The sequence below is a fragment of the Callithrix jacchus genome, chromosome 15 (assembly GCF_049354715.1).
Source record: "Callithrix jacchus isolate 240 chromosome 15, calJac240_pri, whole genome shotgun sequence".
Classification (NCBI taxonomy): domain Eukaryota; kingdom Metazoa; phylum Chordata; class Mammalia; order Primates; family Cebidae; genus Callithrix; species Callithrix jacchus.
Window position 1 is genome coordinate 56,183,266 of NC_133516.1, and position 26,809 is coordinate 56,210,074.

The 26,809-nt window shown below is 36.9% G+C and overlaps 1 protein-coding gene across 2 annotated transcripts in view; it reads right to left on the reverse strand.

The window, feature by feature from the left end:
- CNTN3 (contactin 3) overlaps positions 1-26,809 on the reverse strand; it is a 332,442-nt gene that overhangs the window by 146,889 nt on the left and 158,744 nt on the right. For both annotated transcript variants that reach the window (XM_035276115.3, XM_054245874.2), the window contains one exon: positions 11,153-11,248. In XM_035276115.3, coding sequence (XP_035132006.1) covers positions 11,153-11,248 — 96 coding nt within the window. The remainder of the gene's footprint in view (positions 1-11,152; positions 11,249-26,809) is intronic.

Here is a 26,809-nt window from a genome sequence, read left to right on the forward strand (position 1 = left end):
ACCATAAGCCCGTCAGAATGGGTCCCCTTATCTGAAGATCAATGATTACAGATGATTGATGGACTAGTTTCCCCACCAGAAAACACCAGCCTGTTGTTATTACTAGAACAGATGTAATGAGATCCATACATAATTAACTGAATTTACAAAATGCCAGAAGTACATTAACTAGTAAAAGCATCCTTTAATTTTCTCCTCCAGATTTCATAATGATATAGTAAAGAAATGACCCACTAATTTATCAAGAAGTTTAAGTCAAGCTGCATATGAATAAATGCAAGCAACTGACTCTACCTATTCATTGATAAAATAAGAGATCCCCTTTCTCTATCCTTTCCTCCCTCCTTTCTTCCTACCGTGCTTCCTCTACCCATTCCTTTCTTCCTTTTGTTCTTTCTTTCTTTATAATTTGTCACTACAGTATCCTATCTTTAAAAAGTATTCATATGGAAGAATGACATTTAAAATAGGCAAATATATATATATATATTACTCTATTTGAAAAGAAAGTTATGAAAATTAGAGGTTTGTACACAAAGCTGCCCCCTTGAGTATTTTCACAACCTTTAGAGCACTCGGCAGAGGATATTTTGAAAATTACTGATGAACCCTATCTTTAAGCTAGGTCAGCACTTCCTGAAGTGTGTTGTTTAGAACATCTTGTCCTGCAAGATGTTCTATGAACAAAAAGTTTTCTTCTCAACTAAGTTTAGAAAATGTTGCATGTTGGATTATTCCTCTTTGATGGATAAAATCAGTATTATCCCATTAAAAGCTCTGAGAAATAAAACAAAGATGCATTCTCTTCCTGGCAGTTAAAAAATTTTTTTTAATTGCCCTCATATTTTTCCATGAGGCGTATTACCATTCTTCAAGAACACACTGTGAAAATGCTGCTCAATGTCACTCAAATGATGTCTGGGCATAACATATGCTGATAGACGTATAAAACCATGACAGAAAATAAGGAGTCTCTGCTGGGAACACAGACTTTACCAACTGCATTTCAGGTATCAACCCATTGATTAGATAGTCTTACCAGGAAGTGCTAACAATGTTACTCAGTTGTGGAAGGTGATCAGTCAATGGCAGTAGTACAGAAAGAATGTAGCAGGCTGTATAAAAACCAAATCAGAATTTAAAAGAAGTAACAGGAGTGGGCTGCAAAACGTATAATACTGACAGATATAATAATGTCACTGAAAACATTGCATATGTTAGAAAAAATGGAAAAGTCCTTAAATTTCTAAATTTACATAAAATTTACATTGGAAAAAACAAGTGACTTACTTATAGCTACAACAGAATTAGGTACAGTTCCGCTTAGTTATGGTGTTTACTTTGGGGAACGTGATGTGCCCTCACTGGAACTGAGCTTTAGCAGACATCTGTCAATTGATCTTTCAGATTCACATCTTTCCAGGTAAAGTCGATCTGAAATATTACAGGGCTTGTATTTATGTATAATAGAATCTCACTCTTTAGACTTGCCCTACTCTGCTGTACTTAGCTGACTGATTTATCCTCACTTTGGGGGCATAAAACGTTTGCTAAGAAAAGTAATGATGCAAACTAGACTGGAAGGGGAGAAGGTTTAATTACTTCAGAAAAAGTATGTAAAACAAATTTGGAAAACTATTTCCAGGACTGAGATGCTACTTTCAGATACTACAGGCCTCCAAGGGCCTATAATTAGCTGCTTTAATTAGCTTTGTTTGGAATTATTTTACGTACCCCTGAATCTAATGAAGAGTAGATTTTTAAAGACTTTATAAACCATCCCCTTAATGTATAACTTAACAAACATGTATTAAACCACCACCTTAATATATGTTTGTATTCCCTCAGATTGCTAAGTGAATGAGATTTATTCATTTTCTTTCATTATCAGTAAAGAATACCCTTCAAGGAGGAGACTGTCAGCTGTGTCATGTAGGCTGAAGGCACCTTCATACCATGCAGGGTTTCATCCACACTATTTAAAAAAATATATATTGGAAAATTTTACCAACATACAGTTTCTGGCTTTTCTTTAAAAATTTACTTTCTCCATGGCAATAATCCACTGGAGCTGAGTAGCCCAAGAACCCTCTGGATGGAATATTCAGTTGACCACAATCCCTTCTATACTGAGTTTTATACCATTTTCCATCATTATATATAGTTATCTTTGTAGTAGAGTTGAAATCACGTAGACTGGTTATCATATGTAGATCTCTGTCAAATGTGGAGAAAAACTACAAAGGTCAAATAACAGCAAATAAAAGGGCATATGATGAATTATGTTATTATCATTTGTTGCTTCTCTCTGCATCAGGACAGTTCTGGCCCATTTGGTCAGCACTGGCTGTAACAGTTACTTTGGAAAATGGAATGAGCAAAAGTTATACATACATATATATATATACGTGTGTGTGTGTGTGTGTGTGTGTGTGTGTGTGTGTGTGTGTATACACACACACACATATATATATATATATATATATACCACCTGTGAACAGCTTGCATGGTTCAGACAGTTTTATTTTCTCATTTTCTCTGTGTCAGGAAAATGACACGTCCCAGGTAGGAACCACTCTTTCCCAAAACAACAAAATCACATGGAATACAGATTCAGCCAACCCACTGCTTAGAGGCCTCATGGATAGAAAATAAATCTTTATTCTTAAATGCCTCTGAGACATTGGAGTTGCTAGTGAAAGCTGACTAACAGGGCAAATTTCACACAAATAGTGAAAAATAGCTCCAGGTTTTTCACATACAAAATGTGTCTGTATCTAATGAATTTAACTTAGCCACAGTTAGGAAAAAAAGCCATGGTAGCCGGGCGTGGTACCTCAGGCCTGTAATCCTAGCACTTTGGGAGGCCAAGGCAGGTGGATCACCTGAGGTCAGAAGTTTGAGACCAGCCTGGCTAACATGGTGAGACCCTGTCTCTAGCAAAAATACAAAAATTAGGTGGGCTGGTGGTAGGCATCTGTAATCTCAGCTACTTGAAGCAAGAAGAGAATCTCTTGAACCCGAGAGGCAGAGGTTGCAGTGAGCCAAGATCTCACCACTGCACTCCAACCTGGATGACAAGAGCAAAACTCCATCACAAAAAAAAAAAAAAAAAAAAAAAAGTCATGGTAAACTCTGTAATCAGCAAATTGAAAATGCATGTGCCAAATCCTTAATAAACTCAAACAAGAACTGCGTTTTCTACATTTTAAAAAATGCAAATAAAGTAAATGATGCTGTTTAGAGATTTAGCTGTTACCAAGAAAAGAACTGCCCAACCCTCAAATCCTAGCCCTCCTTTCATTTGAATCACTTGGCTGGCTGCTGCAGAGCTGCGAGAATAGGGAAAGGTGATCACTGTGCAATTTCTGTGAATGAATTTAGAAACTGACTTTTGGAATTTTACTGAAAACTTAATGCATGATTCATTCTACAATTTTTTACTCTTAACCCTGGTAGCATTTCAAACTCCAACTTGCTAAATTTAATACAGAAAAACAAGTTTTAAATAAAAGCCAAATCTCAAAAGGAAGGGGATCAATTTTGAAACTCCCTCCCCACAAGACCAATCTGGATTTTCCTTCAGACAGAGAGCAACAATCACCAGCACAGATGAAAAATAACAATAAAAACAAATACAAACTACTCTGGGCTGGGGTGCCAAGCGGTGCCTGTGAGGATCAGAAGCTATAAAAACTTAACCAAGGAGTAAGAAGTGCTCAGTTTCTGCGAGCATCAGTTCAGTCAACTGTGCAGCACCCACCAGCTACTTCACACCTGGGCAGGTGGATGAAAGCCAAGGAATTTCAGTTATACAACTAGGCAGACTAGCAACTTTGCTCTCCAAGACAGCATTTTTGTAAAAGCTTTTAAAAAATTACCCTCATACTTTTTTGTCTCTCCAAGACAGCTAAAGTTTAGGGAAAAGAAAATCTGCTGAGACAGAAATTACCTAGTTTATAAATAAATGAGTATCAATGCTCCATGTAAGCCACAAAGTTCACTTCTCTTTTAGAGTTTAAAATGTCCTACTTGAGAGAATTCACCCACTAAAATACATCAACTCTTGCACTTGCTCTGGCATAACTATTTATTCCTTTAAATGGTTTTTGAAACCATTTACATTTGTATGACTTGAAGACAATATGTTCCAAAGTGTGGCTCAAAAACCATCTGAATCAAGACTCTGTTGGGTCATTGATAAAGAATGCAGGTTTCCAGGAAAGACCACACCCTATAAGGTCAGAATCTCTCGGGGTGGGGCTGCGGAATCTACACTTTAAATAAGCCTCCTAAATGAGCCACTAGAGTTTACAAAACACTGCCCTATGACCAAAAACACCTGATTTGGACTTTGTCTGCCTAAGAAATACTGATCAGTTCAGTCTAATACATTGTCAGGTTTCTTTGTTACAGTAGCTGTATAATATTAATTAAAACACAAGTACACCCAAATGCATTTTAATGGCAAAGCAACGAATGTTTAAGTTCCCCAACTTGCTAGTGAACAAGTGAATTCTTAGCTCTCACCTGGTGTTTCTTATGGTCTCTCTCTCTCTCTCTTTTTTTTTTTTTTTTTTTTTTTTTGACAAAAAGCACCAACTAATGGTCATTCTGTTTCTTTTTGGGATGTTAAGAAAAAAAGCCTTTATCATTCTTGATTTATAGCTATTTTTTACTTAAAGTAGGAAACATTGGTCAGAAATAAATTCTGTTGAAGCACTATCTCTCTCTTTTTTTTTTTTTTTTTGAAACGGAGTCTTGCTCTGTCATCAGGCTGGAGTGCAGTGGCGTGATCTTGGCTCATTGCAACCTCTGCCTCCTGGGTTTAAGTGATTCTCCAGCTTCAGCCTACTGAGTAGCTGGGACTACAGGCATGTGCCACCCAGCCCAGCCAATTTTTGTATTTTTAGTAGAGATGGGGTTTCACCATGTTGGCCAGGATGATCTTGATCTCTTGACTTCAAGAGGCACTCTCTCTCTAACAGTGGATTTAAACCCCTGAATTTCTGCATGTAATTCTTTAATAGGCTTAAGGTTCCTCTAACTTCTGTCTGTGGGTGGATGGAAACAGAGCAGGAAGACATGACAGTCTTTAGAGTGAGAGACAGTGATTTCCTCATCATACTACTGCAGACCAGTTAAGGGATGTGGGAATAAAATGGAAGGGGGAAGTGTGAAGCCAAGCTGCTGTGAGAAAATGTAAGAAATTGTCGAGTACCTCTGAAGTTTGGGGGAAATTCACCTAAAGAGTGAAAGTGTAAGTAGTAATGAATGAATGAATCCACAGTTTCTCGAAGTTCTTTCCATGACCCTGACTCTTTCCAGGGCTCTCTGTGGTTTGTTCTATGCTGACTTTAATCCAAAAGGGCTGCTACGACAGCCTCAGGGACAGCTGTCAAAACATACAGCCACTGTTTTTTATTTTCTATGTTAAATTCCCTATTCTTCTTGCATCAGCTTCATTACTACATATACATGCACATACACATATATATCATTCTAAAATGATGTCCATTGCATTAGTTATGGCTTTTTGTTTGTAAGAAACAGAAACCTACCAGAGTCAGCCTAAGTAAGGATCAAAATGTGATATACAGACATGAGCTGTTTCATAGAACCCAAGGGCAAGAAAACAGCTACCAAGAAATGAGAGCTGGAGAGCCTGCAGGCCAGGCAGTCTTTCGTCCTTAATCTCTGTCCCTGGTTTCTTCTTGTTTCTGTCAGGCTACATCTCTGCTCCTGAGGCATCAGCTTTCTTGGCTGCCTCATCTACGTGACAGAAAGTCTCTGTTCCAAACTCTCAAATTCAGACTTGCAGACTTACAGGTCAAATAACAAATTCCCAGGAGAGAGCATCTGATTGGCTCTTCTTGTGGCAGGTGTCCTCCCTGGGCCAATCAGCTGAAGTGAGTTGAAATATGCTGGCTCGACTCCTGGGGTCACTGATGGGCATCTCAAAGCCATATCCATTCCATTTCTCTAAACATAATTGTTTTAACTTTTTCATCCTCAACCACATATAATCCAATGAGGAGAGAAACCCAAACATTTTCTAGAACCATGTTTGTTAAAGTGGGGTAAAGATATTCCTGGCAAGACAATCCCCCAGGGTATAGGAAGAAAGTATACTTATCACCCTTCATAGATTTACTTTTATTTAGATATTTTAAATTTTTACATTTTTCCATAAATATATTAAGATGGTAGTATATTTTTATGTGTATAAATAAAAAGAATTTCATACAATTCACATGGATTGCCTTCTTAAATACTCACAATTATCCTATAAGGATAGGTTCTGTGATTATTCCCCATGTACAGACAAGAAACAGAGATACAGAGGTTAGGCAACCTGCCTCAAGTTCCATAGCTTGTAAGGTCAAAGTTAGAACTGGAACTCAACCAGTCTAGCTCTAGGTGCCCAGTTTGTACCTTCTCTGCCTCTTTCATATGTGTATGTGTGTCAGTGTGATTATGGCAGGGTGGTGCTTAAAAAGGTTTTAATGGCTATAGAGTATCTATTAAAGTAGTCTGAAGAACACTGTTTTAGAAGGTGGAAAAATGTGTAAATAAAAAATATTGAAGCCTATAATGTTTGTGAGCACAGGAAAATTTTCCACCAGAAAGAGTACATGTGTAGGTAGTATTGAAATAAATTTATAGATATGAATCTCTAAATTTGATGATTTACTTGGGAAGAAAGAATATGCTTTCTGCAGTGGATATGGTGGCTCATGTCTGTAATCCCAGCATTTTGGGAGGGCAAAGTGGACAGATCACTTGAGGTCAGGAGTTCAAGACCAGCCTGCCAACCCCATCTCTACTAAAAATACAAAAATTAGCTGTGCATGGTGGCATGTTCTTGTAGTCCCCCAGCTGGGAGACTAAGGCATAAGAATCCCTTGAATCTGGGAGGTGGAGGTTGCAGTGAACAAAGATCATGCCACTGCACTCCAGCCTGGGCAACAGAGCAACATTCTGTCAAAAGAAGTAAGGAAGGAAGGGAGGGAGGGGGGAAGGGAAAGAAAGAGACCTAGGTGCCCAAATCTATCATGGCATGGCTTTGGACAAATCACTGAACTGCTCTGAGCCTTGGCTTGTCTATGTAGAATGAGAGTGATACTCTCTTCCTTGGAGTTCTATTAGGAGCAATAAGCCCTGTGTCTGGCCAATAATAATGTCACATATTATTGTCATTTTAGGGTTAACTACTCACTAGTAAACTCGTTTTCATTCCCTGTGGGACCATATGTCCCTGAGGAGAGAACTGCTATCTATCTTCTTGTTTCCTGCAAACTGAACTCAATGCTTTTCTCTTGGGAAGTGGTTCAGGCAGTATTCAACTTGGATATATTTCTGATTTGGATATATTTCTGTCAACTTTATGAGCAATATGCTTTTTCTCTTATTTAATACCAATCTTATTCAAGTGAAAAAACATTTATAGTAAAACATTATTATAAGACACATCACGTCTTCCACAAATAAATAGTTATTTAATGGATACTTGAGTAAATCAATGAATGAATACAATGGATGGATGGATGGAATTATGCATGGATGAACAGATTTAGAAAGAAAGAAAAGAGGGAGGTTGGAAGATAGACTCAACTAATTTTTAAATTCATAGTTTCCACATTCAGGCACTTTGGAGAAATTCAGGATTTTCATCTCCATTTTCAACTAAAATGGTCTATCCAGTACAACAAATATTTCCTTTAGGGATAAAAATATTTTACAGTTATCCATATAAAAGTAGCTAAGGTTTACGTGTCAATCAAATCAAGACCATACGTGTCTCAATGCTTCTACGAATCTGTCAATATTCTGGACTCCTGAAAATGTCAATAGTCACATCACTAGTGACATATTCAAAAACAGTCTACACTCTTGAGATTCGTCAGTCTACAGATGGATTATCTGTTTTCCATGACATGTTAACCTATCCCTAGGACAGAAGCAATAAATAAGCAGTAATATTCTATTGCACAGATGCCAATTTCTCAATAACCTATCAATCATCTGCTTCTTAGTGTTGATCTTGCAGTTTGTGGTGACATAACTGCTGCTATAATGCAACTTTTGCACCTGCTCCTTTAGGGAAGGTAGAAATCACTGGGTTACTAGAGAAGCAGTCTACACAGTGACCTCTAATGCAAATGTGATGGGAGCCAGAAAGCATATTTTCAATTCTTTTCTTTTTCCCTTAAGAGACAAAGTATTGCTATGTTTCCCAGCCTGGTCTCAAATTCCTGGACTCAAGGGATCCTCCCACCTCGGCTTCCCAAAATGTTGAGATTACAGACGTGAGCCACTATGTCCACTGCAGTAAGCATATTCTTTCTTCCCAAGTAAAACATCAAATTTGGAGATTCATATCTATATTTTTATTTCGACACTACCTACACACATATTCGTGACTTTAAGATTTTGAAAAATGCTAATATTTTAAAGTTTATTTAAAAATTTTTAAATCTTTTTTTTTTGGAGTCTCACTCTGTCACTCAGGCTAGAGTGTAGTGGCATGATCTCAGCTCACTGATACCTCCGCCTCCTGGGTTCAAGCGATTCTCCTGCCTCAGCTTCCCAACTAGCTAGGACTGCAGGTGCCTGTGCCACCATGCCCGGCTCATTTTTTTTTAAATTTTATTTTAGTAGAGGGCATTTCACCATGTTGCCCAGGCTTGTCTTGAACTCCTGAGTTCAGACAATTCACACTCCTCTGTCTTCCAAAGTGTTAGGATTACAGGCATGAGTCACCATACCCAGCCTGTTTTAAAGTTTAACTACATTACATGCAGAACAGTAGCAAAGTGTAGTTCAAGGAAAACTGTGTGCCTAAGAGGAAGCTGTATTACACTTAAAGATTAAATTGTTTGGGGAAACTGTTGTTTTGAGACATAATCACATCCAGAAACACTAGTCCATGTATCTCATTGGCTTGAAGAAGTCTCTAGAAACTGGATAAGTCATGTGTCTCACTGTCTTGATGAAGTCTCTAGCAAATGGACATCCTAGAGATGAAAATGCCTATTTAGTGCCTTTTCTTTATGTTCTCCCAGCTAAGCTACCTAAGCTGACTTCTGTTTTTCAGTCTATTCATCTTGGGTAACGAAAAAAAAAAGATGTTGCTACAGAAGTTGTAAACCCCATGCCATCTGGGTATGTTGCTAACAGTTCTCACCTTTGTCACATCAGGGTTTACAAGGCAATTTTTAGCATAATGTCACTTCAGCCTCTATTACATGCTGTTTGGCATCTCACATTCTCTTTTTTCTATCCCAAGGGCTATGTCGTATAATAAGTGAATGGCAGCGTACAAGACTTCCATTTGAAGAATATGTGCGTAGCAGTGATATGGAAAGTTTAATCAGAGACCAAAGTCATTTGCTGATTAAACACTGGGACAGACTCAAGCCTGTTTTCTACTCAGAGTAAATTTTTATCAACTACTGTTGCATACAACTCATCTCTTTATTAGCATGCATATATGTAATAACTTGATTAACCTATGAATTCCTGAGTAGTTAGTATTTATCATAAGGTGCCCATGAACTAGTCTTATGACCTTACTGATAACAGAGTAATTTTTCTCATGTATTTGAATGTCTAATAATTGTGTGGTGATATTAGCAACCAGAAATGGTGGACCCTTCATATCCCAGTCTTGCTCAGTCACTAGATGTGGGCTTTCTCAGGAGGGTTATGACTGTGGGCAGCTGGGGCAGACCATGAAGGAGTGAGAGCTGGAGGCCAACCATTAACCCCATACCCCATGGTGAGGCAGCACATCCTTCTGGGTGGCATATCTTTTTGTAAACTATGCAGTGCTACTAGAAGCTATTTGATCATCCCAGTTATGTGAGCCAGCAAATTCCCAATTTTTATCAAGCCAGACTGACGAAACTGGCTGTTACTTTGTTTACAATCAAGAGGCTCTATGCTTCCCTTCAAAGTTAAAGTTCTTCTGAAATGTCAAGACTCCTGCAATTATGTACACTCTTGAAATAAATTGGAGAACACAATTTAAACCCACAGCAGACACCGTGATGGCAATCCTATCTGTTAATCAAGCCCCAAGTCTGCTGTCTCCAGATGGTTCACGAATTTCAAGTGGCCAGACCCCGAAGATGGGAGGTATCTGTTTTATTGGGTTGAGGATTTGTGATCAAAATTGACAACTCACTGGGTGTAAATGACTGTAGTTTGTATGTCACAGAACAAATAAAGTCCAGCATGTTTTCCTCTGAATAAGTTTTACCATAATGAGAAGTAAACTTCTCAGTTTCACTTCTGGTCAGAAAGATCCACTCTAACTTGTTTATCTCCCAGTAATTTTCATCCTTTCAATAACAAAATGTGTTTGTTTCTTTGAGAACAGCTCTCTGATTTATTCATTAATAATGTCCTCTTTGTTTCTGCAAGTGACCAAGTTTGCAATAGTGAGCATGACAGGACAATCAAACCAGCACCCTAGGCTCATACTGGGGAGCTAATTAAATTATGTTCATATGTGCTGAAGTTCATTTTCACTCTAGGTCACTATCTTGGTAAGCTTCTCAATTTCTAGTAATATTTCAATTTATGTCAATATAGCATAAAATTTGCAATTTCAATGCCCCAATGAAAATGATGTGAATATACACACATATCATTTCTATGTGTGCATATATATATAAAATATAGGTATATATAATACATATATAAAGAGGCTTAATGCCACATGCTAATAAGCTTGTGCGTGTGTGTGTGTGTGTGTGTGTGTGTGTGTGTGAGAGAGAGAGAGAGAGAGAGAGAGAGAGACAAACAGCCAAGACTCCAATTTGACATGGCATAAAACTAAAAAGCAAATAATAATGGTGTAAGGATAAAGCATTGTTTAGCACTGTTAGGTAACTGAAGCGAATGTGATCTCTCTCATCTTTAAAACCCTCCTTGTTGGAATGAGTCAATGAGTCAGTTGTTTAGAAAATGCTCTGAATGGACTATTTTTTGTCGAGTTCCTCGTATTCCCATAAAGCTGACAGAATTGAAGGCCCAGGTTATCAAGTTTTTCAGGGTAATTTACAGACGCAATAACAGTACATGTGCTGTAGGCCTTGCCCTGAACCTTAATAAATATGAAAAGCAGAAACAGAGCATGACTTACCTCCAGAGTGTGGTGGGGGGCCGCAGAGCAGCACAACTCCCTGGCCTTCACGCACAGAAACTGTACTCCTCATTTTGGTTTTAAAATTGTCAAGATCTGATTTGAAAACAAAACAAAACTGAATTTCAGAAAGGCCAATTAAATGACAATTTTACACTAAGACTTTTCTTTCTCTTAGAAAACAATTTTATTTTTTGCTTTTTTTCTTTAAAATTTATTTTTATTTACTTAGAATTTCACATTTTATTTTAGATTCAAGAGGTATATGTAGAGGTTAAATTGTGTGATGCTGAGGTTTGGAGTATCGTTGGTCTCATCACCCAGGTAGTGAGTACAGAACCCAATAGGTCGTTTTCTAACCCTTGCCCCTCCCTTTGTCCCCACTCTAGTAGTCCTCAGGGTCCATTGTTGCCATCTTTATGGTTGTAAGTACCTAATATTTATCTTCCACTTATAAGTGACAACATACAGTATTTGTTTTTCTCTTCCTGCATGGAAAACAATTTTAAAAATCTCTTTTCAAGAACCCAGAGAGAAGAACATTTGCTTTCAGGTAGAAAAGCTGGATTCTGATTTCTTTATTCGTTTCTAGAAATTCAGCAATACAATATAAATATATACCCACTAATCTCATGTTGCTGAAATAATGTGAAAAACAGCATGAACTACCCAAAAGAAAAAGCGTATATTAGAAGGAACTATCCATACAATATAATTCAAAAAAGGAAATGAAATATCCTAAATAAGAAATATACATAAATATGACTTTCACATTCGGCAGTGATTTGCCATATCATGAATTCTTTTAACTTCACCTTGTAATAATGACCAACTATTCACAAATTTCCCTCCTAAAATATTCTTTCATAAATAGCCAAAATAGCTTTTATTTTACCTATAATTATTGTTATTTACAAAAACATTTCAAAACATTCAGTTTCTGAGTACAAGTCCTATTTTTCCAAGATTCTGAAGGGCTCTGCGGAAGATATATTATCACTGGAAATTACCAAGAGTATAGAATTCAAAGGATAACAGTATATTAAATCTGCATATTCCATTTTATTTATAGCTGCAAAAATAAATTATTTTTATAATTACCCAAAGAATTTTTCAAGTGTTTAAAAAAGTTAAAAAAAATAGCAATCAAGGGCAAATACTATTTTAATTATCAGTGGTTATTTTTAGAGAACATTTAATTTCTTCCTATGACAATCCAGTACAGCAAATACTGATTCACTCTTTCCAACTTAAATTACAAGACAGAGAAATTCTACCAACTTCATTTTAAAAAGTGCTTTAGTCTACAGGGAAAGAGGAAGAAAGATCTGTTTCTCTAAACTCTGACATTAAAAAAATGCTTGTGAATTACACAGTTAATATACTCTATGGTGTCACTTTCTGTATCAGAGCAATTGTACTGTCAATTTCCGAAAGAATATATTCACTTCATAGCTCCTAAGGGCTGATATAAATTGCCTAAGTGGTGACTATACAGAGTGAAGCAGTATATGTATTTTAGAATACAACTTGGAGATTTTCAACTTTTCTTTGAAAAGTATAAAAAGCAAAATCATTATCTTGAAATTGATCAAACCAGAACCTGTAGACATTTATGGATATTCTAAGTACCATAAACCAGTATGTCAGAGAGAAATAAGAGGGCCTATGTGTTATATGTTATTGTTGCTGAAAAATACTATTAAATTAATAGGTTATAAATATGGAATAAAGTGATTCAGTGAAACTCTCTTATATGTGCCCAGAAAAGAAGAAAAACCAGTTGATGGACTTATTTTAAGGACAGGCTAACCAACAGAAATGATAAAATAACTTAGCGTCGTACCACCTTAAATGTGAAACTAAAATGCAACATTCTCAAAACATTAAGGCTTTTGGAATGTAACTGAGTTGGAATTGCAAAACTGGGCCATCCAAATGTTTCCCAATGGCTAAATGGGGTAGCATATCATATCAGAATGCAGTTTATACGTGGAGTTTCCAAAGATTATTTTTTAATGATCAAATATGTATCATCATTTCTGCCTTCCTGTCCAATTCCTTAACTTCTGCCACATAATTTCACACTATAGAAGTTTTCTATCACTCATTTTAGCTAGAATGTGTAAAAAAGTGTTGAATAGTTCTATAGAAACAGTAATGTCTCCTCCAAAGGTAAAATCTCTTTTGCCTAAGCACAAATACATCCTGGCACAGATCTGCCCATTGGTCTGGATACACGCATTGATACTCTTTCTGCAGTGCACGAGCACAAGGTATATTGTTCTGGATATCTAATATGGCCAGTTCAAGGACACAGAATGAGGAAGCAAAGAAAAATAACTTAATTGTAATGGCACATTTTAAGTGGCACTTTGCTGAAAAGGTGGTAAGGACACAGAGGACTAAATAGTTAATCTATAGGTTTGATCATGGCTTTAACAAGCAGAACCTGGCCAAGTAGACAGAGAGTAGTAGTAGCAGTCAGGCGGCCAGGGTGGGTGCTTTTTTGAGGCAGATGGAGCAACATAGCTGCATAAAAACATAAATGCTACAGTCAAGGTATACTGAGACTTTTCTCCTTTTGTTGCAGCACTAGGAACTATAAGAAACGAGTAGTGTCAGTGTCTAAAAAGCTTCAGACCATTAAGATATCTAGTGGAAGATTATATGTGTCACCCAAATGTAAGTCAAGCTACGTATGGTCAAATTTTGGACTTTAAATGATAAAGAACATCTACAAGTAACTACAGCTAACATCATATTTAATGGTGGAAGGCCAAGTGCTTCCCCCCCCAGTATCAGAAATACAAGGGAGTTAAGCAGGTCACAGTATACAATTTCTACATAGTAACAATAAACATGCAAAAGTCAAATTTAAAACTGGAAACTACTCATAATTGTTCCAAAGAAAATACTCAAGGTATACACATAACAAAACATGCAAAAGATCTGTATCCTGAAAATTAGAAGATGCTAATGAAAAAGTAAATATTAAAGCAAAGACCTAAATAAATGGAGATACATACAGTCTACATGGATTGTAAGATTCAACATAATGGCTGCTCTCCCCAAATTAATACACTGTCATATGTTGCAGAACGACATTTTGGTCAATGCTGAACCACATATAAGGCCAGATCTTATATACAACAGTGACATCATAGCCATCATGAGTAGTAGTGAAATACATTACTCCTGTGTTTGTGGTGCCAGTGTACATACTATGATGTTTGATGAAACCACCTAATGATGCATTTCTCAGAACATATCCCTGTCATTAAGTGACACATGAGTGTATAAATTTAATATAACTCTGATCAAAATATCAGCATGGATTTTGGTTTGTTCTTGTTTTTTGTAGATAAACACAAACTAATTCTAAAATTTATATGTAAAGGTACAGTCCTTAGAATACCTAAAACAATCTAGACTAGAAACAAAGCAGGAAGACTCACTCTACCTAATATTGAGGTTTATAACATAGCTACAGTGATCAAGAATGTATGATAGTCACAGAGGGAGAGATACATAGATCCATTCAGCAAAATAGAGAACCCAGAACTAATCTCACAAAAATGGGTTCAGCCGATTTTTGAAAAATGCAATTCAATGGAAAAAGAGGGAAAAAAAAATCAACCTAGACTTTACTCAGTTTAAAAATCAACTCAAAATAGACCACAAACCTAAATGTAAAACAAAAAACTATAAAACTTTTATTTAAAAAATACTGGAAACCATCTTTGGGATCTAAGGCTAGGCAAAGAATTTTTAGACTTGACACCAATTGAATGATCTTTAAAAGGAAAGACTGATAAACTAGACTGCATCGACATTTAAAACTTCTGCTCTGTGAAAGCTCAAGTGAAGAAGATGAAAAGAAAAGCTACAGACTGGGAGGACATACTTAAAAAACACTTATCCACTAAAGGAAGTATATCTAGAATAAGTAAGACCGCCCAAAACTCAATAGTAAAAAACACACTATTCCATTAGAAAATGGGAAGAAGACACACGAGCAAACAGTTCACTGAAGAGGAAAAACAGATGGAAAATAAGGACATGAAAAGATGTTCAACATCATTAGACATCAGGGAAATGAAAATTAAAACTACAACGAGATATCTCTCTGCACCTACCAAAATAGCTAAAAACAAAAAACCAAATGGTGACAGCAGTAAATCTTGGGGAGTATGTAAGGAGACTGGATTATTCAGACATTGTCTTCTTAAATGTAAAATGTCAAAGCCACTGTACAAAATTTTTGTAGCTTCCTATAAAACTAACCACACACAACTACCATATGACCAGCAATTGCACTCCTGGACATTCATTCATCCTAGAGAAATGAAAACACTTGTTCACACAAAAACCTGTACATAAAAGTTAACAGAGCTTTATGTATAACAGCCCTAAACTGGAAACAACCCAAGTTTCCTCAATATGTGAATGGCTAAATGCACATTTCATACTGTAGAATGCTACCCTGCAACTCAGAGCAATGAACCAGTCGATACAACCCCCTTTGATGAATCTTCACGAAATTAATCACAAAAATATCACAATGTTTTATGAAAGTTTATGAATTTTTGTTGGTCTTTATTCAAAGCCACCATGGGCAGCAGGTTGGACAAGCTTGCTATAAAGAAAATCCCATGCAGTGATTCAGTTTCACAATCAAGCGGTAAAATTTCAATTAGTTGATAAATCTCATTAAAGCATGTCCAACACAGAAAAGAAAAAACCCAGTTCACTGAAAGACCACACCTTTCCTCCTGAATTATGGCACATGCAGAAGCACTGAGAAGATCTCCTAAATCTGAATATTAGATATAAACAACTGACTCTTAGTTATCTTTAGTATCAGCATGTTCAAAACCCAAACATTATTTCTTTGTCTATTCCCCAAAACCCAAATTCAAAGTGTCTCTTCCTTTTTTGTTCCCTTTGTTGCTCGTCCAATTCTCAAAACATTTAATTACACAGTAAGCTCCTAAGGGAAAACTCTCCCATGGCAAAGTGTGTGTTAGGAAAATAAAACTTTTCCCTGATGTAAAAAATAGTAGCTCATTCAACAAAAGTTCAATAGTGTTTTAGTTTGGTTTTTTCCAAATCAGAGCCTCAAAAAAGACTTGGTTGACTCAGTTTATCTGGGGAATGATCTTAGAGGCAATGGGGAATACAAGGAGGAAAATTCAACATCTGGTCATATTATTGAAGCTGCTACTATAAGTAGTGAGAACTTGATTTCAAATGATCCTCTGACAAGCCTACAAAACACCATCCAGAATCATCCATTTGAAAGATGGGAATCGGGGGGTATATATAGGCTCCCAACCCCAATAGTGGAGGAATTTCCCTGGGGGCAACAATTCCCTCACCTCCGTCAGAGCTGCCACCATGAACCTGCAGAGAATTGTCTACCACCTATGTAAGTGCTTGGGAGGTGGGCATCAGAGTTGTGATATAGGCCATAAAAATGTCTACCATAAACAAATTTTTTCCTTAAGGCTGAGCCTTTTGAGAGATTTTAAAACAGGTGTGCACTGTGAGTCTCCAAGCAGAGACAAAAGTATTTCGTACATTTCTAAGCCTATTAGGAAATATAGCATAGCATTTAATAAGATCTTAACATCCTCAGGATCTGTTGTTTTGTTCTGAAACACAACCTGGACTATGCAGGCACTGGGTGGACCCTAAGTATACTGTACAAGACCTTTCCACATAGGTATTTCATAGTTCAGCTTTACCTCCCTCCCGTACATTCCTCCAGCACTGTCAACTCCCAGCCACATACACTAAAGCAGCAACAAACTTTTGGTTTTCCCCAAGCACAAAAATGCTAGCCCATGCCGTGTACATGAGGTTCCCACTCCTTCACTGACACAGAAGACCTTTATTTATCTTCCAAACCATCTTTGGCCACATTCCTTTTTTGAAACCTTTGAAATTATCTGTCATTTTATCTCTGTATTTTCTATACTTTTATATTTTCCCACCTTGTTCTTCTATTCTGGGGGCTCTGCCAGGATTAAAGCCTTGTCATTTTCATCTTTCTATCTCTAGACTGTTACATATTTCTTGGCATTGTGTAGGTTGTCAAAGAATGTCTGAAATAAGCATCCATTATCTCATTTTCCTTAGGATCTCCATCATGGTCTTCCCACCAAAGTTAAATTATTGGTGTCTGTGTTGCAGCTTTCCTAACTTTCTACTAGTGAAATTTAGAAATGGAATACAGGCATTGGAGCATTAGGATCTTCTGACCATAATCCTGGTCTGCAGGTCTACAGGCATGTCACTTGACTGCCCTGTGCCTCCACACATTCTATTTGAAAAGTGGGCACAATATCCACCCTTTGAACCTCACAGGGCTTTTCGAGAGAGGAACCTTCGCATCCCAGATCTGTAAGCCTTTTGAAAAATGAAAACAATTATACAAGAACAAGGTTTCATTTTTCCTTTCGAGTTTCTGGTTTCATAACCATTCCTGTTTCAATCTCCCTTTTGTCTTCCGTACAGTTTTTCAAACATGGACAGGTCACCACATCAAAAAATATAACACACCTTCCAATGATCTCATGCCCAGCTTTTCTGAATAATCTCTACCTCCCACCCCCAGAGGTATATGGACATCTGTTTCCTTTCACTTTTTAACTTAGTTTGAAGCAAGTATTTGTCCTGTGGAGTCAGACAAATCTAGGTGCAACCCCTTGTATGACTCTTTCTAGTTATTTGACCAGGGCATATTACTTCATTTGTTGACTTACAGGTTCCCCATCAGTAATTTGAGGATAATGACAGCCATTGTCTCTGCTATTGTTGCAAGGAAGAAATAACATAACTCGTGCAAATTACTTAAAACAGTGTTAATTTATAAATGTTAAATAAATGATACCTACTATCATTTTTCTTTACATTCTTTCAGGAAACTCACCAAGTCTCAAGAGTCTACACTATGTAAATATCAATAATAATGTCCATCAAATTTTGATTCAATATATGCATTTTCTGCATGCCTTCCAAATATTTTTGGATGTCCAATTGCCATCTCATATTTGACACTGCATTTCCCTATGTGCTTGGTGTTTCCTCTAATATAGTCCAACTTCCATCTTATTATTATCTTAAAGACTCCCACATCCAATCTGGCTCTTTTTCCCCCTATATTTGCTCAATACATTAAATTTGATCAGGTTAATTGTTCTGCAAAACCCAGCCTCTCTCTTCCCATTTCTCTCTGATTTTGCACTACCACCATATTAATTTTACAGGGATTATTTAAATTAAATTAAATAAATTAGTTGATTTTCGAGACAGGGTCTTGCTCTGTTGTCTAGGCTGGAGTGCAGTGGCACCATCTCAGCTCACTGCAACTTCTCCCTTTCAGGCTCAAGAGATTTTTGTGCCTTAGTCCCCTGAGAAGCTGGGGCCACAGATGCGTGCCAACATGCCCAGATAGTTTTTTGCATTATTTCGCAGGGATGAAGTTGTACCTTGCCCAGGTCAGTAATGAACTCCTGGGCTCAAGCGATCAACCTGTCTCAGCCTCTTGAAATGCTAGGATTACAGGCATGAGCCACCATGCTCAGCCTGGAACTATTGTATAATGCAGATTCAGCTGTCATGTATGAAGCACATGCCTGTCTGGCTTTTACACCTTAGCATTCCAAGAGTCATAAGAGTATGCTTCTTCAACACTGAGTAAATGGAGATATGAAGGAGTTAATGGATGGATGATTTTGCTAGACACGTGATGGAAATTTTCTTGAATTTAACTCATTTATTTTTCACAAAAGTTTTATTACAAAAGCATTAACTTTGCATTTTCTAGAAAACTGTGGCTGAATGCTATTTTGGAATGTGACTAACATGATGCAATAACTGATAAAGCTGAGCTCAAGTCCAGTCCCACTGATTTCAAGTCCAGTTCTTTGTATCACGCAGTAAGTCCATTCAACCCTCAGGCTGGTCTCCTCACCTGCAGTTTCTCTCCTCCCATCCAATCCATCTATTCTTTACATACAGAGTTCAGATTTCTTTATAAAACACACCTTCAGTTTCCAACACCTGCTAAAACACCTATATACATTTCCCACTGCCAAGACGATAAAGTCCACATTCTATGTCCTAACATTCATTCAGTTACTCAACAGATGTGCATGCATATGCATGTAAACATGAGGTTTATGCCTAGGTTCCAGGTATTTGGACCAGAAAGCATACTCTGTCAGTTGGAGTATTTCTGATTCTCTTTGCTTATGCTCTATCCTTCTCCTTCCAACTTAGGTTAACTAATAATCCTCAAGGTCTAATTAAAAATACTCCTCCTATGTGAAAGATACCTTCTCTGAACATTTTGGATGTTTATGGAGACTGCATTTTAGGTTGGTCTGCTCAGTAAGACTAAGGCTGAGGGCATGCTCCTCCTCCAGCTCCCCTTTCTGGCTTCCACAGACCTCACACCGCACCTAGCCAGTACAGATGGCCTCAACTTAAGCAGTACAATCCACTCCTCTATGGTACTGTCAGTTGTCCAGGGCAAACAGAATGCTTGCACCTGGTAGCTACTCTCTAGCAAGCCCTTCTGCTTTCATCATTTCAGTTAGATATATTTGCTAACAAAACTAATTATGCTAGTAACAATTTCACTGAAATTGTTACGAGAAAAATACCAAAAAGTTAATGAAATATGAATACAAAAAAAGGAAACTGTTTATATAAAAACAAATATAAAGGCTTTTGAAAAGCTCAGTAAAGGAAATTCACCCTTCCTCTCCCCAAAACTTGTGCCAAATTAGATAAAATAGATTGGACAACATAACCATAAAAGCTTCAAAAATACCAAACAAAAATAATCATTCTATTTATTCTATTTCTGCACCCAGATTGTTTCAGAAATATTTTTAAGTGATAAGTCAAATACAAAGAAAAATAGCAATTGGAAATCACAGAAAATTCATAATGGGTGTGGTTTATATAAATAATACAGTGAACTCCTACTGTCCAACGCTTTCTCAAAGAAGAATTCTTGGCACATTACAAAACAAAAAACATGCAGAGTTGCATATTCAAAGCAACAATAACTTGTTTATGGTATTTATATACCTGTTAAAATGATTAGCTGTTTTAAAATAATTTTTCACATAACAGTCCAAGTACTGGTTTTGACTATATCAAATAAGAAAGCCCTTTCTGTACTTAGGAAAAAAAAACAGCTTGTTTCCTAACTCAAACAAAATTAAAAACCATGTTTCTGCTATTGACAATTTGGTTCTTCTAAAGTGTCTCTTCACGGAAAAACACATAACAAAAACAACAAAATATCTCCCCATTTGATTATGGATATTAGTTTTACCTACAGTACTGAAGTTTAAAATATGAACAGTTAATACAAACTGAAAAGTAAAGTAAATCCTTGCTTTCTCAAAAGTTTCTTATACTTCAAGTGTCTGTATGTGTGTGTGTATATTTCAAGTATATATATATATATATATCCCTAGAATTTTTCCATCAAAACTACACTTTTTTTAATCCCACTTTTATGGCAAGAGCAGGAATCACATCTTTGTTGTGAAATGAAAATCTCCAGGTGGTTTGAGATAATTCAGAAAATCTCTGTGAAAAGTACGAGTTTAAAGTCAATTGATTTCAATGAGGCAACAGAAAAAGCCAGTGTTCTTACATAAAGTATTATCAAATAAAGACAGCTGTATTTTCAAGACTATGATACAATATCACATTTCAAAAACCATCCACTGTACGGGGTATGCCATAGAGGAGTTGTAACCATAAGATGTACTTGGTCTTCTCACTTAGTAACATCTCCTTTACAATTTGGAAATAAAGAGATCATATAAAATGACATTATGCTGAATATGGGACAAATTATACCACTTCAATGCAGTTATCTTAATTATGTACTCAAACATTTTTAAGAGCTTTTTAATAGTCTAGCTTAAAATGTCTTAGTGGTTTCTTCAGCAAAGAATTTGCAGTTAGACTTCAGTGGTAATACCGACCACAAAAACTAGCTCTGTGATTTTGCACAAATTTCATAGACTCTTTGATGCTTAGGCTCTTAGTCTAAAAAAATGCAGATAAGATAACCTGTGTCAGAGGCCAGCTAAAAGGATTATATAAGAAAATAAAGGCAACGTTTTTGGAATACAATAGGTGCTCACTAAGTGTTAGCATGTTGCTCCCCCTCTCCAGGCAAAGATAAGCCCTACGTCTTTTCTTAGCCACCTCTATTCAGACTTATTTGTCATCCAAGCCCAGCTTAATTATTGCTTTCTCCTTGGAGGCCTTCAACAATGACTCCAGTTTATCCGTATTTATCCTCTTGCTTTCATAGGCATGTCTGTTTCTCCAAGAATACCATAATTTCTATTTCTTCCCCATAGTTAGTAGAGTAGTTGTTTAATAATAGTTGTTGAATTCAACAGTACGGTATTAAAACTCCTGATATTTAGTATCTGTGTTTGGCTGAATATGTTAGTCATTGAGACTGTTTAGAAATTTCATAAAGTAGTTGCTTTTAAGATACATGTGATTTCTGCGATGAATATAAGATGCTACATTATAAGTTGACATCTATCCATCACGGCAATATTGAAAAACAAAAATAAATTAGCATGTGCAATAATTCTCCTAACTCAACCCAAGAATATGGAACATAGATTCTTCACCCTTACTTACAAATAGTTCATTTTTTAACACTTCACCATGTAAAAACACAGTTCCAGAGTAATAGCATAGTTCACAGGTGGGGAGAACTCCTGTGATCTGGCATTCAAGGAGTACACTTGTTATATAGGAAGAACCTAATTAGGCTTCTTTTTTTCTTTAGTGGTATGATAACTCACACTGAAAATTTTCACCAAAATAAGAGAGAGAGGGACATCAAAGATTATTTTATGAAGTATCTGAAAAAAATGTTTCTTTAATTCAAGTGAAATGGAGATTACTTTTTAAAGGATCAGTGATGACTCACATATGTACAATCAGGCTGGGAGTGGTGGCTGATGCCTGCAGTCCCCTTTTGGAAGGCCAAAGCGGGTGGATAACTTGAGGCCAGGAGTTCGAGACCAGCCTGGCCAACATGGCGAAACTCCATCTCTACTAAAATTACAAAAATTAGCCAGGTGTGGTAGCATGTGCCTGTAATCCCAGCTACTCAGGAGGCTGAGTCACAAGAGTTGCTTGAACCTGGGAGGCAGAGGTTGCAGTGAGCTGAGATCGAGCCACTGCACTCCAAAAAAAAAGTGAGGGGATCATCTAAAGTTGCCTATATTTCATCTTGTATGATACTCAAAAAAATCTTTGAAATCGGCAATATTGATATTGTTATTCCCAATTTTTATACGAGCAAACCAAGGCCAAGAAATATTAGATTTTGCCTAAAATCGCACTGCTGTTTAAGTGTTAGAGCCAGGCTGATGGCACATCCGCTTTCTAAGAGGGAGAAAACAGAGAACCATTACAACCAAATTAAAGCTTAAGGTCCTGACTCCTTTTCAGTCCTTAGAAACTTCGCCTAAAAAAGGTGAAAAAAGATAATATGTCCAATTTTAAAGTCATATTTAGGTATGTTCATTCTTTTAATCATTCACTCATTTATTTAACAACTCTTATTAAGTGCCTACAAAGCTGAGTAAAAAAAGCCTGTGTTGTGACATTCTGAATCTGGCCAACTGGTTCCTTAACCATGCAGTTCCTTGGTTTCTCTTTCTCAGCACCTAGGAATAACACATACCCAGGAACCCTGTGAGGATTGATATAAAGACCCAAGGCAATGATAAATGAGACAAAGCTGTGAAAATGTATATGACAGCACCGTATTTGGGTATAACTGGCTTCCATTAGTTATCACTTCATATAACCCTACGTACCTGTATGTTTTTTTCAAAGTTTTACATAATATTCTGTGGTGCATTTGTTGTTTAGTACCCACCTCCCCCACTAATGAGAATGTAAGCTTCACAAAACCGTGGCCATTTTTCCAGATCATTCTTATATTCTGAGCTCAGAAAACACTGCTTTGCACATATTATATGTTAAGCACATAAACAGATGTATTAAGTGATTTCACTAAGAGATCTCACTCTCTTATACCCCTATATTAACCTTACATGAGACAAGTAATATATGTCCATCGGTAGGAGATTAATAATATCTTAGATCACTACTTTGCATAGTTGATTTCTGTTCTTCTACTAGAGATCTCTTGAATCGCCAATTTAAACCTTTAAAAAATCTCCCATAACATATAATGATGGGATATAGAAAAACGCATGTACAGTCAGCCTTCTGTATCCATAGGTTCTCCATTGGCAGAGTGAACCAACTGTGGATCAAAAATATTTGAAAAAAAATGTGTCTGTACTGAACATGTATACATTTTTCCTGTCATTCTTTTTTTTTTTTTTACTTTAAATTCTGGGATACATATGCAGAATGTGCAGGTTTGTTACATAAGTAGATATGTGCCTTGTGGTTTGCTGGACCTACCAACCCACCATCTAGGTTTTAAGCCCCAAATGCATTAGGTCATTATTCGTTAAACAATACAGCATAAATGTAATGCATTTACAAAGTATTACATGATTACATGAACATCCCTGGATTCTGGTATCCATGAGAGTCACAGAATCAATCCCCCACAGACACCTAAGGATGACTATATTTATCCCTAACTCAACATTGGGTGAGACTTACTGTGTCATGTATCTGAATTTCAAAATTTTACAAACAAGCAAATGAATGTAGTTTATAAGTTATGGGGAATAATTAAAATTATATTTTTAATGTGACTTCTTGCTAGTTTTCATGAAGTAAGCCTTTAAAAACATCTAACCCAGAAAAAAACCCATCAACCTAATACAAAGATTTCTGAGAAAAGAAAGTCATATATTTTATCATTTAACACCATACCCCAAAATAAACTAAAGCATAATAGATGAATATAAATATTTTGATAGCCTCCTTGTTCCCATAGAAACATCACTATCAGTATACCCCTGAATATGCCTTTGCCTTTTCTCTGGCTAAGCAAACAAGCACAAATTCATACTACTTGTTTTCTTTATAGGTTGTATCTGAGATCCAGAATAAGCACACGAGTGCAACTTTTGACTTCAGAAACGCATTACGCAGGATGATGGCTGACACATGCACACATTAGTTTGGTAGAACTCCACCCTTTGGTTCTTAAGAAGCCCTTGAAAAAGGTTTCTTAGTTTAAATTTTTTAAGTGCAAAAATGTATACAAATCAGAAAGCAAGTAGGGCAAATATGCTGATGCAGAGAGTAAAATGAAATGAAAATGGGACAAATGTAAACATATTTCTGTGGGAATAAATGTACCAACTTATTAAATGGGTTATATTATCCTTTGGCTCTGTTTGTTTATTGAAAATGCCAGAAACTGCAAAACTGGCGGAGAAATGAACTCCATCAATCCTATGTATAAAATTTCTCTCTATAAAATAAATTATCTTTTGCATTTAGCCAACATGACAAATTAGTTCACCATTCTCATAGAAACTATTTTTATAAAAGTATATATTCCATAAGCTTGACTTTCTACACATAAAGATCTCTATGTTTCGGTTCCACTCAATTTTATTTTTTAGCATAACTATTACACAATAGGTAGGAGGCTTTTCCAGTAAAATAGATTGAAAACAAGGTTCTCCATTTAACCGAAGTCTTCCTTCTGAAATCTCCCCTTTATATGCAGAAATCTAATGATTAGATGACAAGGTAACCTTGTAAACGATCAGGTAAGTGCATGCAAGCACACACACACACACACACACACACACACACTATTTTTAGATCCCATGTGCTAAGAGTTATTTATACTCATGGGGGCCCACCACCATAGATCGTTCTCTTCTCCTCTGGCTAAATACCTCCAGTATCTTTCTCTTTTCCTAATCTAAGGGTCATCGCTAAACATGCCAGCTCTGCTTGCATTTGTACATCACTGTGTCTGCTGCTGATTATATCCTTCCTTCCTCATTTTTATCCAATAACAGCCCATTTTACTCACACTTTTAAAAATTCTGTTTCATGATGGACTTCTCCCTCTGCCTTCCAACCCAATAAAAATAATTATTTTCTTTTAAGGTCTAGCACATTTTTTTGTTTCTTCCTTAGAAGAAACAAAAACACAGATTTTTCATGCATAAAATTAATTACCTAATTTTTCTCTTACATGTATTTCTAAAACCCTTGTCTTCCTCTTTACCTTATTTCCACAATCTTAATTCAGATGTATATCCCATCTATAGAGACTGGCTAACATACAAGCCTATGTGTGAGTTCCTCAGTAGCTCCATGGGTGCTGCAAAGGTACAGCAACTATAATAATGGCTCACATTTAACTGGATCTTAAGTGCTAAATACTTCTTTAAGTTCTTTGCATGAGTTAATTCATAGCATGACTCTCACAGCAATCCTGGTAGGAGGTACTTTTATTTTTCTCTGCTTTGGAGATTAAACTGAGATATAATCCCATCAGATGACTTGTCCAAGGTCACACAGTGACAGATCTGGGACTTAACCCCATACAGTATGGCTCCACAGCCCATGCTCTTAACCGATATGCTTACACATTCAATATCTGCCTTCATTGAGGATCTTACAAAACAAGATCCCTGCATTCAGATCCCCTGGATTCTATACTTATCTGCATTCAGGTTTAACCAGAAAGGCAAGTGGGAAGGCCTTAGAGTAGAGAAGGAAAGAAGGTCAACCTTAAGAAGGATAGTAGCAGCTTTAAGGAAAAGGTCCTGGGTTTGGATAAGTAAAGAAAGGCACAGACCAAGCAATTCATCTGCCAGAGCCAGAGCTGTAATTCTGGAGCTCTACAGTAGGAAGCCCTGGGCAGTCCCAAGTCTGTCTGGCTTTATTCTTTCTTCTGGGCCCTGGGATCCTTTCTGTCTCTCTATCCACTTCCTGCTTCATTCCAGTGATGAGCACTCAAGTCCAAACATGCAGTCTATACGCAAACGAAAACCTGTCCTTCTGGTCAGTCTCCTCTTCCTACCATCCAGTCCAACTGTAGCCAGATTCACCTTTCTTACACACCTGTCCAATCCTGCCATTCCCCTCTTCAGTGGCTCCCCACCACCCTCAAGAAGAACCCAAACTCTTTCACATACTGATGCGGTTTAGAAGGATCTGAACCCCATCCTTCTCTCTACACCATCTCTTCATTGCCTGTGACACACCTGCACTTCAGTCAGATAGAGGTCCTTTCTCTCCGTGGCACAGGGCACACTGTTTTCTGTTTTTCAGGCCTTCCTTCCTCTTCTTGGTTAACTACTATTAACCTCTCAAGTCTCACCTTAGGTGGTGTTTCCCCTAGGAGGTCTTTGTTAATAGATTCCTTATCATAGCACAGCATTTTTAAGTACTTTGTGAGCTTCCTGAGGATGAAACTCTTAGTAAAGACCCAATACTTAGTGGGTGGTGCATCAGTTTTCCAGAGTTGCCATAGCAAAGTACCATAAACAAGGTAGCGTAAAACAACAGAAATGTATTTTCTCACAATTCTGGAGGCTGGAATTCTAAAATCAAGGTGTTGGCAGGATCATGCTCCCTCTGAAACCAGACGGGGGATTCTTCCTTGCCTCTTTCTAGCTT